Source organism: Lepidochelys kempii, chromosome 10 (assembly GCF_965140285.1).
Source record: "Lepidochelys kempii isolate rLepKem1 chromosome 10, rLepKem1.hap1, whole genome shotgun sequence".
Classification (NCBI taxonomy): Eukaryota; Metazoa; Chordata; order Testudines; family Cheloniidae; genus Lepidochelys; species Lepidochelys kempii.
The window spans coordinates 78,566,972-78,581,183 of NC_136389.1; the positions used below are offsets into that span (position 1 = coordinate 78,566,972).

A 14,212-nucleotide genomic window follows, 5' to 3' on the forward strand; every position below is an offset into this window, starting at 1 on the left:
ACCGGAAAGTGTGCACATTTTGCTTTGTTTTCTGTAACTAGAGATTAGATGGAATTGAGCCGCCAGATCCAGAACGTTTTCCTTCCTAGCAACACCAATGATCGGTAATTGGTGGTTTGGAGTGTGCTACAGAGTTGGCAGTTCATGCCCATATTATTTCCAGTTGCTTCCTTTAGAGAGAAAGAAGGGGTGATGAATATGTATGAAGATTAAGCAACTGGAATTAACCATATTAGCCACCAGAAGGCACTGCTTCTCCATGCAACCTAGCTTCAAATTTATTTGCTGGGCAGAAAATAAAGTGCTTCTTAAAGGTGACGGTTCAGAAGTAGCAACACACAGTGTTGGATGCACTATTAAATTACCTGCGTGTTAGTAAGACCTTCCCTGTCTCTGGCTAGATCACTCCTATCCTGTGACAGTTCACATCACGTACACAAGTTGGCCTGCTTTGGCCTCTTACCTGTTTTTTCAACTGTTTCTCGAAGGGATACAAAGCGGACAGTAGAATTTCCATCCCCGTGCTGGTTATATGCCAGGAGTTTTACTTCATATACCACTGATGGGTCTATTTTAGAAAAGACACGAGGAGGGCATTTCAGGTTAAAGAGCTTCAGTACACTAATCTTGCTGAGCCTGCACTTGTCAATAAAACAGAGACATTTTACATGCATTGCAAAAGCCAGTCACTGTAAGTATAGGGACCCGAACCTGCTCTCATTTAAATCAGTGGGGCAGGCTGAGGGCCTAAGGGAGGAGTGGAAAACAAACCTTGCTAGGCACTCATGATATATGTTCCCTAGCTGTCGTATATTACTCTAGACATTCCGCTATAATGACAACAACATAAAGGGGAATTTTCTTGCTCAGCAAAGGCACGTAATGCGGATAAAGCCCTCCTCAGTACTTACCCAAGTGAGTAATGTTATAAGATGTAACGTTGCTGGGCAGGAGCATAGGGCCAGTAAAGTGGGCTAGGTGAACTTTACGGTAGTACAGTTTGAACCCTTCCTGCTGGCCCAGTTTGACGGAGGGTTCCCACACCGCTTGGATGGTGGTGCTGTTAAGAACTTTAATAAAGAGGGACGGCATTGCTGGGACTGAAACAGAGAGAGAGGGAGAGAGGTTTTTAATGACTTGGGTCATGCTTGTGCCTGTCGTAGCCTAAACATAATCGGCTGTGCACAGAAAAATAATGAAATCCCTGCTAGTATTTCATGTTAGCTGTTGAGTCAGGGGATGTGATAGAAAGATTCATTTGATGGAGAAGATTAGCTTAGGTTAGATCCTGCTTTTATAGTCCTGAATTCCTTCAAGAAGTTGTGCGAGTTTCAAACCGTTTCCTGTTCTCAGCATGGCAGTTCAACAAGCTAGGAGGCTACTTTGTAGAGTCTGTCTGCAATTTGATTCTCGGCCCCATCGGGTCAGGTCAGGAATGCAGGAGCATCGGAAGTGCATTTCCAGATTCCCTTCTCTTTCCCCGAGGGCAATGGTAGCTTTTTAGAGTGATTAATCCCTGAGGGAGGGAGAAACCAGAAGGATGGAGTTAGAGACATCAGTCTTAAAGCAGGTTTCAGAGAAGCAGCCGTGTTAGTCTGTATCCGTAAAAAGAAAAGGAGGACTTGTGGCACCTTAGAGACAAACAAATTTATTAGAGCATAAGCATCCGATGAAGTGAGCTGTAGCTCACGAAAGCTTATGCTCTAATAAATTTGTTAGTCTCCAAGGTGCCACAAGTCCTCCTTTCCTTTTTAGTCTTAAAGCAATACGTGAAATATGCTGCAACCGGCTGAGCTCTCAGGCTTCCTGCACTGACTTGCAGTTGCTGTTCCAGCAGTGATTGCTAGTCTGGGCTCGGCTCTGGGTTTCAGGGGCCATTACACAGAGAGGTTAATAAAGAAGGGAAAGAATCAGGGATCAGAGTGAAAACAAAGCAGTTTCAATCAAGGCAGTAAGTTTCTCTATGTTGCTGCTACCTTGCAACCAGTTTCATCATAATTTTTTGTAAAGGGATGTACTTACCAGATCTCAAGGATGCGTAAGGTTGGGGGGCGGGGGAGATGCAGTACTCCCCTTTCTTACTTTGTTATCCCCACTTACCCATAATGCTGATGCCTACGCCCCCCCCCCACGGCCTGATCCAAAGCCCAATGAAGTCAATAGGAGTCTTTCCATTGACATCAACAGATTTTGGGCTCAGACCCCTTGAGATAAGGGGAGGAGCTGCTAGTGTCAGGAGACATGGGGATGTAGCTAGCTGGAGTGGGGCTGTCCTCCAATGTATGCACTGGGCACCACTGCATGGCTGGCCCTGACAGGGTGTAGCAAGGGCTGCTGATGAGCATGGTCCATCCAGCGCCCCTGGGGGTATTGCATCTCTTCCTGTTTTACACAGGCCACGTGTAGATTTATGTCACAGAGGTAAAGAAAGATTTAAAGTCCGAACACTGAGCAGGCTTAGTGCTAGCTATATGCCCCCCCAGGTCCCATTCTCAAAGTTCTTCCCGGCGTCTGGAGTGGTGAATTGCACAGAGAGTTTTCCCATATTTGCTTCTTCCTTGCACATATCCAAGGTAGTGTTTTAACACAAAGATAACCAGAGCGAAACCATGTACCAAGAGTGAGCCAACCACACCTAGCTGGACGGCCTGAGAAGCTCCCCAGTGATTTGTGGGTCTGCAAACCCAGTTCAAGTTGCCCTGTAATTTAAACATGGGGTTTTTTCACAGCTGATTCAGTTAAAAAAACAAGGTGGCGATGGAAACCTCAGGCTGCGTTTTAGGGATAGAAAACGTAGGCTCACATGGGTGCCTGCCCAACACATAATACGAGAGACAGTTTGGACTGAGGTTTTTGGCAGAATTTTTTCCCCTTCCTCTCTGTGCTCCTTTTCTTCCCACACCTCGTGTACAACATTCTTTAGGCGTCCCAGGTGTTGTTCAGTCATTAACACATTTGCTGACTACCACAAAACTCTATAGAGCAAATGCTCTAATCAGTGTCTGGCCCTTTTGCACCATTCACTAAGTGCAAACTGACCACAACTGTCCCACAGAGAATTTCCTTGTCAAAGAGGTGTATCCCTGCTGGTACCAATGTGCCAGCTCTGGGCCCCTAACACCTGGTGTAGAGGGCATGGCAGGGGAGGGAGGAGGTGTTTTGAGGTCAGGCAGGAGGAGTGACAGAGATCTGCCACACCATGGCAATCCTGGATGGTTTTAGGGTCCCTTAAGGACTCTAAACCAGTTGTGTAGCTTGAAGTCACTTGGCCGGGGCTTGCTCCAAGAATCAAAGAGCTGGATCTAGCTCCTTATTGCCCCTGCCCTTGGTGCAGGAGAGAATCTAGCCCTATAACAATTTGGGAATAAATCTGATCTCAGTTAACCCTGGTCAACAGGAACACTGGAATTGCCAAACTGCAACAGGACAATAGTCCATCTCTAGCAGTATCTTGTGTCCAATAGTAGCCAATATCAGATACCTCTGAAAAAGGAGTTAATCTTCCATAAAGTACCGAACAGGGGTGAAATTAGTACCTGAGTCCACTTGGTTAGCAGTCTGCACTCAAAAGAAGAAGGATTGGGGGTCCTGTGGTTGTATCCTCGCTGCTGTAATTACAGTCACTATTCTTTTTCTCAGAAATGTCTAACCATTTATTGCAGTGCTGGTGTAGCCATGTTGGTCCCAGAATATAGAGAGACAGGACAGGGGAGGTACTATCTTTTATTGGACCAATTTCTGTTGGTGGAAGGTACAGGCTTTTGAGCTACACAGACTTGGGGAAGGAAGTAGAGTGTCTGAGCTAAATACAAGTTGGGATAGACTGTAAAACAGAAGGGTAAGGTATGTTGGAGGTGGTTTCTTCCACCTATTCCACCTCAATCACGATGTGGTGTCATCTTTCACAACAAAGATGACACCACCCACAAGCACCACAATCTCAATGACAATCATAAGAAAAAAGAATCGTTGGACTGCACATGCTGCCAGAGGACAAAACCACACACTGGATCATTTCATTGATTACTTCAGGAAAATAATTCACTGTGAAATCCTCAACAAACATTACATCCACCACCAAGAGGAAAGCAGATAGTCTCTGAAATCCATCGACCAAATAGTGATCAAACCTGAAGACAAAGGGGACACCACCATAGCCATTTATCGTGATGACTATGTCAACAAGGACAGCAGACAACTCTCTGACACCACCTACTGTAAAGAACTCATAGAAGACCTCCTAACACAATTCACCCAGGAATTTAAAGATACTGTCAAATCCTTCCCAAAGCAACTTGAAGCAAAACCTTACGACCTCATCCCCCATGAACCCATTCAAGGGACTTTCTAGATGCTTCCCAAGATACACGAACAAGGGAACCTAAGCAGGCCCATCATATATAGCCAGGGCACTTTTACTGAAGGAATATCAGGACTAGAAATGTAAAATGTTAACCGGTAAGCATTAGTCATACCAGTTAACCCACCTTAACTGTTAACCCCTGGGCCGCCTGGCCACCTGGCCCCAGGCACCCTGTACCGGCTGGCCCACTGGCTCCAGCCACCCCAAGCCACCCACTGGCCCCAGCCATCCCGCGCTGCCCAGCCGGAGCAGCCCCGGCTGGAGTGGCCCCAGCAGCCCCAGCCCTTTAATCATTTAACCATTTAAACTAAATATTTTTAATTGTTTAAACTATTAACTTTTTAAATGATATTTACATCCCTAATCAGGACTCATAGAAAACATCCTTAAACCACTCACCACACAAAAGGGCAGCTCCCTCCAAGACACTACAGTCTTCCCCAAGAAACTCTAAAACTTTAACAACCTCCATCAAACACCATCCTTACCACCACGGATGTCACCTCCCTATACACCAACATCCTTCACCGCAATGGCGTGGCTGCCTGCCTCAAACACATACAAGATAATGCACAACCCTCAGAAATCCAAACTCATCTTCACCCATAACAACTTCACTTTTAACAGCAAACACGTTGTCCAAACCATGAGGACAGCCACGAATACTGGGATTGTTCCCCAATACGCCAACCTCTTCATGGGACACCTTGAGGAAGAATTTCTGGCAAAATGCACCACAAGGCCGACGATATACCTGAGATAAGCCATGATATTTTCCTCCTCGGACAGAAGAGGATCTGAGTTACCCAGGAAAGAATTTTCTGTAGTATCTGGCTGGTGAATCTTGCCCATATGCTCAGGGTTTAGCTGATCGCCATATTTGGGGTCAGGAAGGAATTTTCCTCCAGGGCAGATTGGAAGAGGCCCTGGAGGTTTTTCGCCTTCCTCTGTAGCATGGGGCATGGGTCACTTGCTGGAGGATTCTCTGCTCCTTGAAGTCTTTAAACCACGATTTGAGGACTTCAATAGCTCAGACATAGGTGAGAGATTTTTCGCAGGAGTGGGTGGGTGAAATTCTGTGGCCTCCATTGTGCAGGAGGTCAGACTAGATGATCATAATGGTCCCTTCTAACCTTAGTATCTATGAAGACCTAAACTCCCTCATAGATTTCCACCACAACTTCAACAGCCATCACCCATCCATCAAACTTTCTCTACAACAGTAGTTTTCAACCTTTTTTCATTTGCAGATCCCTAAAAAATTACAAATGGAGGTCGGACCCCTTTGGAAATCTTAATACATAGCCTGCAGACCCCCAGGGGTCTGTGGACTACAGGTTGAAAACCACTGCTCTAGAACACTTCCATACCAGCATCAACTTCCTGGACTCCACGATTAGCTTAAACAATGGAACCCCACAAATGACTATATACAAGAAACCCACCTTACCTCCACAGAGCCAGCAACCACCTCAGACACACCACAAAAATCTGTTATCTATAGCCAGACACTCAGATACCACATAACTTGCTCCAAAGAGAAAGTCCGGACTATACACCTAAACACAAGTAAACCTGCCTTCACTAAACAAAGAAGAAGAAGTAGATTACACCACCAGAGAAGTAGATTACATCATGGCAAGGGCCACTCAAATATCCCATGAGAACCTGCTTCAATACAGAAAAAAAAACCCCGCTTTCAGCACACTCCTGGTTGTTACCTACCACCAGCCACTGGAACCCATATGAGGTATCATCAAACAGCTACAACACATATGTGAGGGAGACCATATCCTGAAATAAATCTTTCCTGAACCCCCACTTCTGGCCTTCAGATAACCTGCTAAACTTGCCAAGTTCATCATCAGAAGCGAAATTCCCACAGATCAGAACACACCAACTCAAAGCAGCACTAGACCCTGCTAGAACAACAGGTGCAAAACGTGCAGATGCATCTCCACTACCACAAAGATCAATACCCCTCACAACATACACCTTTCAAGGTTCATGGGTCCTCCCTATGCTTGTCACAACATGTGGCGTACCTCATCCAGTGCATCAAATGCCCCAATAACAACGATGTGGGTGTAGCTCGAAAGCTTGTACTTTCCACCAATAGAAGTTGCTCCAATAAAGACATTACCTCAGCTATCTTAAGCCTACCTTTCATCGACGCTTTCTGAGATATTTGTCTTGACAATATTTTTTGGCACAGAGTGCCACAAAGTAATTGTATACTTGAATAAATAATAATAATAATAATTGATTTTAAATGTGTCAGTTTTTAATTGAACTGAGTGGTATCTTATCATGGTATTACAGAAAAGGTAAGTTTGTTTCCAAATGTTGATAAAATGTAATTGTGCCAGTTTGAAGCTTGACAACAGCAAATAAGCTACTTTCCCAGTTTTTTTTACTATTTTATGAGATTATGGTCAAAACAGCACATGGGAAGGATCTGAAATTTCCCAGACATTTTAAACGTTTTTTTCTCAAAGAAGTACAGTTGTTGTGGAAAAACAAAAACTAATCTGTTGTTTGAGACACTTCTGTGCAATCACAGTAATACGTCTTCCAAAAAGGTATTCCATCTCCATTGATTCCCATTGGGATGCAATGTCAGGGCAAGTCAATGAATTTTCCTAATGACTTACATGTAAGTCAATAGAAGGGAACAATGAGTTGGAGTTTTCCCATTGACCTACATTAGGAGAACATCCCCATGTACACTCAGTAGAAAACGAAGAAAGCAGGCTTCCACATTCATTTGTATGAACATATTCTGGTTTAACATCTGTTATCGGAAAACAACCAATTATATCAAAGTTTGCTTCTTACCAGGATAGTACCCAGATGTGTAAGTTATTGAAATGGAAATCTGTTTACACCATGGCTTCATCTGTGTACACGCATCAATGGAGTCTGTTTATGGATCAGAACTAAACTTGTTCTGGAACATGCCATTTCATCCAAGATGTAGATATAAATCTTTTTTTTAAATCCAATAATGTAATTTTTCCTATAATACTCCTTCCCTCCTGATCCCTCCAGGACAAAACTGTGGGGTGGTCTGGGGGTCCCCTCTTTGAGGCCGGCCATTTGACTCAGCCTAGGGGGTGGAACTCCAGGCCCTACCCTAAAATGGAAAATAGCCTTGTAAACGGAATCCCTAGAGGAGGTGGAGGTGATGGATCCCACCCGTTGAAGCGTGGCCCTTATTTATTGGTCTCATGTCCTCACACGGCCAGCATCTGCCCATGGTGACATCTCAAAGAGGTTCATTTCACCATGTGACATTCTAGCAATGGTATTTTGTCCCTGTTATAACATATGGGACCAGGAGTTAGAGACCAGGAGTTACTTGGTTAGATTTAGACTCACACTCACTTACCAAAATGTATCTTACACATCACCTCTGAATTTGGAACGCCGAACTGAATGGCGCATAAAGGAGTCTACACTGGTTTAACTAACATGGGGAGGACCCAGAAGGCAGCCGTGCGGCTCACAGGAGGACATAAGAAGGTGTACTACGTTATGCTTCTCTCCCCATACCCATTTGACGTGACAATGGGGATAAAACGTGCCATTCCATGAGATGACAATATCATTCTGGAGATGAAAACTGACCTTCCTAAGAATCATGAAGGAGGTGCTTGCACAGCATAAATCCAGTGAATGGATCTACGGCTACACCAGGACTGTGCTGCACAATACTATTCCATTCAGGCAACCATCCTGGAGTCAATCCCTAAGCTAGGGCTGGGCTATACATGGGCGCATGCAATGTTCTCTCCGCTAGGGAGAAAGAACGCAGCACTTTTGTGTGATGAGCTCAGCATTTGGTAGCCCCAGGAATTGAAAATTTGAGCATATCCTTAAATAAACAGATCTCACATGGCAGCACAGGGTGCTTAGCCTTGTGCCACCTGAACAAAGCTGAAATGACGGGGAGGGGAGAGGGGGGGAACTGCCTGGACGTCTCTAAATTGCCCTACAACGCTCAAGGACTATGTGTTGCAGAAATCACCTTCGAGACTAAGAAACCTTGGTCAGGCACAGGATGTATTGAAAGAGCTTAACAGCTAAGGACACTAGGGTACAGAATTTCAGCCTCATTGCGGCTTAGGGTTACCAGATAGCAACTATGAAAAAACGGGACAGGGGGTGGGGGATAATAGGCACCTATGTAAGAAAAAATCCCCAAAAATGGGACTGTCCCTTTAAAAACAGGACGTCTGGTCACCCTATTGCAGCTGCTTTGCACGGACTCAGCCGTGGTTTGGCCACTGGAGGATCTACCTTGCATAGAGGGCTCCACTAGTAATGCAGGGTGGCCACAGCTGCGTCTACGTCTCTCCCCTCCCCCAGGACCAAGGGGGCATGTCCAGTGCAACCCTGCACGCTGGAAATACTTGGCTACTGGAATGGCTCTGAGGACCACTGACAACAAGTGTACAAATAGCACAGCCCTAAGCTATGTTAGGCTCAGCTCGGCCACAGCCTGGTATCTGGCCTGAGAATATGAACTCTGAAAGCTGAGGAAGTTCGGGGAGGTCTGTCATTTAGACCATTATAGGCATAAGGGCCAGCTGCAAAGTCTGGATCTGGATTTAGATCCCGATTTCTCTAAAGTTTAGGGAATGTAGGATTTGGCATTTTGTGATAAACGTTTTTATCCACAGTGCTTGTCATGCTGCTGCCCACGCCTTTTCTAAAAAGGGCCTGATCATTTTCGCTGGCACGAAGTGCACAGAGGTGCATCCACAGAGTCTTTTCATTTGCTCAGGTGTATGCAATTTCGATGTAATTCTCAAGTTCCTGGAATTTTGCCACAGCAGCCTTCAGCTGGGCAAAGTCCGTGAGCCTCTGAATATTGTAATATTACAGTACACGGGTTCTCTCTCGCCATCTCTCAAGGTTCTTACACAGCATTTACAGTGCATGCCTCACCGGGGTGCGCACAAAAACTGCCTTTTCTGATCTGTTCGTTGAGGCATGTGTCTTTCTACGGAGACTCTGTATGCTGAAGAGACAGAGACACAATGAAATCAGCTGCCATGTATCAAAAGAAGAGCAGTGGGCACACTCGGGGCAACATTTACTCCTTTGGACTCCAACGTTGAGCATGCAACTGATTGCACCACAGACGTAGGTATCTGCCAAATCTGTGCATACAAGCAGCCATGTTTAGATTCTAGTGGGTGCCCACCAATCCAATCTGCACACAAACATGCAGGATCTGTGCAAAAATGAGTGTGCATTGTTTGTGCACGCAGAAGTGGGTATATGCTCAATGGTAGGCTGGCTGAAAATCTGCACTTTGTTAGATCCTCATTACCTGAATCATAAATGAAAATGTGGTAATGGGGGGAGAAATACCTTTATTATCCATTGGACAAAGAAACATTAACATTGGCCACCCCAATTTGTGAAGAGTTTGTTTTATTTTACGGTATAAGAGCCTTACATTTAATAAAAACCACAAGAACTTCTCTCCTTCAAAACTTGAAATATATAGTATTCATTATAACTTGGAATATATAGTATTCATTTAAACTTGGAATATATAGTATTCATTTTATGTATGCACTTGTAGAATGCATGTGCTCTTTATAATTTCATTACACAAATAAGTGTATACAGCATGGCAGTATAGAGGTATGTGTATATATATACACATGTGTACACACACAATTATATGTGTTTCACAGAAGTATATATAACAGGTAAAATATATCTAATATATGTAAGGAGTCTCCCAAATTTACTAAGGGATGGAATACTTGTTTTCCTCTTCAGTGCTGTTTGGAGTTTTCCCCAGGTCATTTCAACTTTCTTCTTGGCATCCTCTTTAGCCGAAGATGACTAAAGGAACAGTCTTCATCCTAGAGAAATGTCAAAAAGTCCTGGAGAAAACCCTAAAAAGCATTAAAAGACAAGAATAGGAGTGTGTGCTGCTTACACGCTGTTATGATGCACATATAGTTTGAGATTTTAAAAGTCACATTGTTTGCGTCTATGGCGTGCACCTGTTTCTCCCCATCTGTAATATGTCACATCTTTATCTCACTACCGGAAGGCTGAGCAGCAATCCCAACTATTGGAACAGATTCTGATCTTATCTACACTTGCATAAATTCAGAGTGAATACACTGAAATCAATGGAGTTGTTCTGAATTTACACAGTTTGTCTCCGAGTAGGGCCTAGCCTATTCTGCTCTTTCTAGGCTTGTGTTGTGTCATCTTTCCAATTCATATTATACTGAAGTACCTACAGTATCTAACCCATCTCTTCCCCCTCTGCCTGTCAATCATTCCCTCCAGTGACTGGATTGAGATGGTACCTCACAATACAACTAACAGCTTCTGTGCTGGCTCTTTCAGTTCCAGTGCAATTTAAATTTTCATTAAAAAAAAAAACAGGATTCTAGACTATGAAGAAAACCTTCCGAAGATGGCCCAATGCATTGCTGTCTTCCTGCACCTGCCTGTAGACTGCCTGGGATAATGGGCCCAACCAATCCTCATCTCACTTATGCTAGTGCATATTTGGAGTAACTCCACCAAAATAAGTGGAGTCACACAGATGTAAAACTGGCTTATGGGAGCTCAGGACTGGACTGAAGAGCTCTAAGAGTCTTGTTATCAGACCCCTCTCTCCATTGCATGATCGTTTGTCCACTTCTCAACACATTATTGAATATGGTGTTACTACTATGCCAAGAGCTTTACATCAGGTCCCTGCCCTGAAGAGCTTAGAATTCAAACAAGAGAGACGTGACAAGAAATGAAAACCAGGTGTGGTGTAGACAGGGCGGAAGCATGAACAATGGAAAACAGAGAGGAAGATTTCTCTAATGCCAGATATTTACCAAGGATGCAGATCATTTGTTTGGTTTCCCTCCTTGGTATTTTCTTCTTCTTCTTTTTCATTTTTTAATATGACCAGGTGCAAAGAAAGAAGCGGAAAGCATCAGAGTTGAGAGTAGTGATAGAAAATATGAGAGGAGTTTGGAGGAACGGTTTGAAGGAGGCAACTATATGTGGCTTGTTGCTATTTGCCAGCATTTGTGTGTTAGACGTGCATTTACGGGCATCGAAATCTGAAATAAGTCCAAGTCAGTGCCCAGCAGCCACATCCCCAGTCTCGGGCCAGCCACTAGAACGCCTGTTATGGGATCTTTTCTTGTCTACAAATTAAGGGCCAAATCCAACTCATCTTACTCCCAGAAAGCTCAGGCTGGCTTCTTCAGGGGCCTAACCCATAACCTACCGGTGAAGCAAAACTCACTTCTGCACTGCAAGTAGTGTCTCTCTGTTTGGTGTTGAGGCAAATTGTCTCAGCACATTTTGCATCAAGAAGCAGAGAGCCCCATACTCTTATGTAGCCTTGTTCTTAAGGAACTGAATTTCTTCACCATATTACACCCTGGAAAAATCTCTACCAGATAATAATTCTGTATTGTGCTGACATTCACCTTGTGGCTAGGAACTGCAATGGCCACATCTATACAGAAGTTATTGGGATACGTTTTGCCCTGATGCACTGGACCCTACAGTTTGCAATGGGGTTGTATGCAGTGTAAGCCAGGGCAAAATTCATCTTGTTATTTTGTTTAAGATATAAAGCTTGGCAAGCTGCGGCTTTGTGAGGAACAGGCAACAGACATGCCACAACAGAGGATTCTGAGCACATCTAATACGTCTTCTAGTGGCAGAGACACTAAGTATCACTGTTCCTCTGTCCCTGAGTCAGGATGACAGAGCCATCCTGGGGGAAACTTGACAGCATCAGATAAGACATTGCACATGGAATATTGTATGGAGGGGAAAAAACATATTTTTCCTGTCACAGTAATTTTAGTCAGTTTTAATAGACAAACACACTAATTTCTTCTGCAGATACTTACAGTCCTGTACAGCATAGGTCCTTTCCCGTCAATAAGATTTCACCAAAAAAGCCACCTAAGCACTCATATGAACATGTTCCACTGTACATAAACTTGGCATCAGTCTTATTTTCAGTGAACATCCAAGTCTAGTGCTCTACGTTTTTATGGAACTGGGATGCCACAGATTCTGTTCTTGCAGCTCCTTTCAGCCTGCTAGATAGAATATTTTATCCTTGAACAGAAAACAGCTGGGTGTGGCAGACGGGAGCTCCACAATGCCAATTTTCCACTGGTGTAAAGTCCAGTAAAGACCCTATGTCAGTGCGGAAACTTAAAGCAGCAGCAGCAGCTCTAGGTGGTGTTAAAACCAGGTCCGATCCTCAGTCAGGGAGACGTAACTCGCTGTCCTGAGAGGGCTATGGGAAGCAGAGTGGAAAGTAGAGCAGGCCTCAGCTGTCCTAGAATTTGGAGACTGCAAAGGTGGCTTAAAGCCACCTCTGCCCCACCCCTCTGTTTCTCCACCAAGCGCAGGAACAGAGCAACTCAGAATCTGGCATTTGAAAGATACGTCTACACTACCCTCAGTAAAAAAACCGCAGCATGGCCATGAGTCAGCTGACTCAGGCGCCGAGATTCGTTGCCACGCGTTTTTTATCGCAGTGTAGACATACCCTAAGTCTCTCCTTGTCGTCATGCCTTCCCAAAACACAAACCAAACCTGGTGTCACTGAACTTAAAATAAGTCACAAAAACATTTCTGTCTTAGGAGAGTCTTTTAGAACAACATTTTACAGATGAACTAGATGATAAGAGCCCCTTCAAACAGCAGCAATCAGGGAAAAAAAGAAGTGAATTAAGCTCAGTGGAGGGAGAATGGGGTATTTAGCAAGGCTTATTTGTCCATTACAAATTGCAGCTTAGTGGTTAATCTTTGTTACATGGGGTGATGTTGTTTTTAAAGACATTAGAGCTGTACAAGGATGCCTTCAAGCTTCAAAGAGCCTGGAAATTTATTACCCTGATACAAAATACGTAAACGTGCACGTGCTGATTTAAGGGAATAATGTCAAAAAGCCCTACCCAGCCTGCCCCAACCTTATCCAAAAAACACCAAGTTTTATGAGGCATGCGTGGCTGCTGGCTACTGCTACTGAACTCAGAGCTTTGGGTCAAGGATTTTAAAGTTTACACCCCCTCTCTCTACGTTGAAAGGAAAGCCAAGCTAAAAGGATGACTGGTTTCCTTCAGAATGCTGAGTGAATAACCTTGAAGGGTAACTACGCAGCCCGTTCCATTGCAAGGATTTATTAGCCCTTTTACTTAAATACTATAGCAAATGTTCACATCCACTGAAAGCCGAGTTGAGATCTGATTCACCAACTTGAAGTCAATGGCCCTATTTCAACTATATCTGAAATAGGCCCTTTCTCCTCATATCACTGATATTTCAATTTCAAATTCATTATCAGAGTGCTTTCTTGAGGGAAAACACACCCCTCCTATGCATTTGTCTCACAGCAAAAGAAGAGGCCGTTGAGATAAACCATGGGCATCCGCCGCCTGAAATGCTCAGAGATCTGCCCCTTCAGAAAACACTACACCCTCCTGCACACGGCCAGTGACTGAAAGTTATCACATCTCACGACTGTGGCCTATTAAACAGGGTTGGGTGATTTCTGTCCAGTTTCCTGTGGACAAGTGTCTCCCATCACAAAGAGCACTTGCACACTGGGGACACTAACTGGCAACCTCCACAGAGAGGCCAAGGTACGAATAAGCCCCAGAGGTCGAACTGAAAGATGAGGTCGCTCCAGGTCAGGGCTTTGTGGCTGGGAGGGAAGCTTCTTGTTCGGTGGGTAAAGCAAGGATTCGCTCTGCTGGGCTGTTAATCAGCTGCCCTCAGGAGAACCACAGTCATCCAAAGAAAGTACACATGCCGGGTTCTTTAGGAATG

General features: G+C 44.3%; 1 protein-coding gene across 1 annotated transcript in view; it reads right to left on the minus strand.

Annotated features, from left to right (window-relative positions):
* IGDCC3 (immunoglobulin superfamily DCC subclass member 3) overlaps positions 1–14,212 on the minus strand; it is a 258,890-nt gene that overhangs the window by 84,722 nt on the left and 159,956 nt on the right. Inside the window, exons 10-11 of the mRNA XM_078854705.1 lie at positions 912–1,100; positions 464–568 (exon numbers count right to left, since the gene is read on the minus strand). Of these exons, the coding sequence (XP_078710831.1) occupies positions 464–568; positions 912–1,100 (294 nt within the window). The remainder of the gene's footprint in view (positions 1–463; positions 569–911; positions 1,101–14,212) is intronic.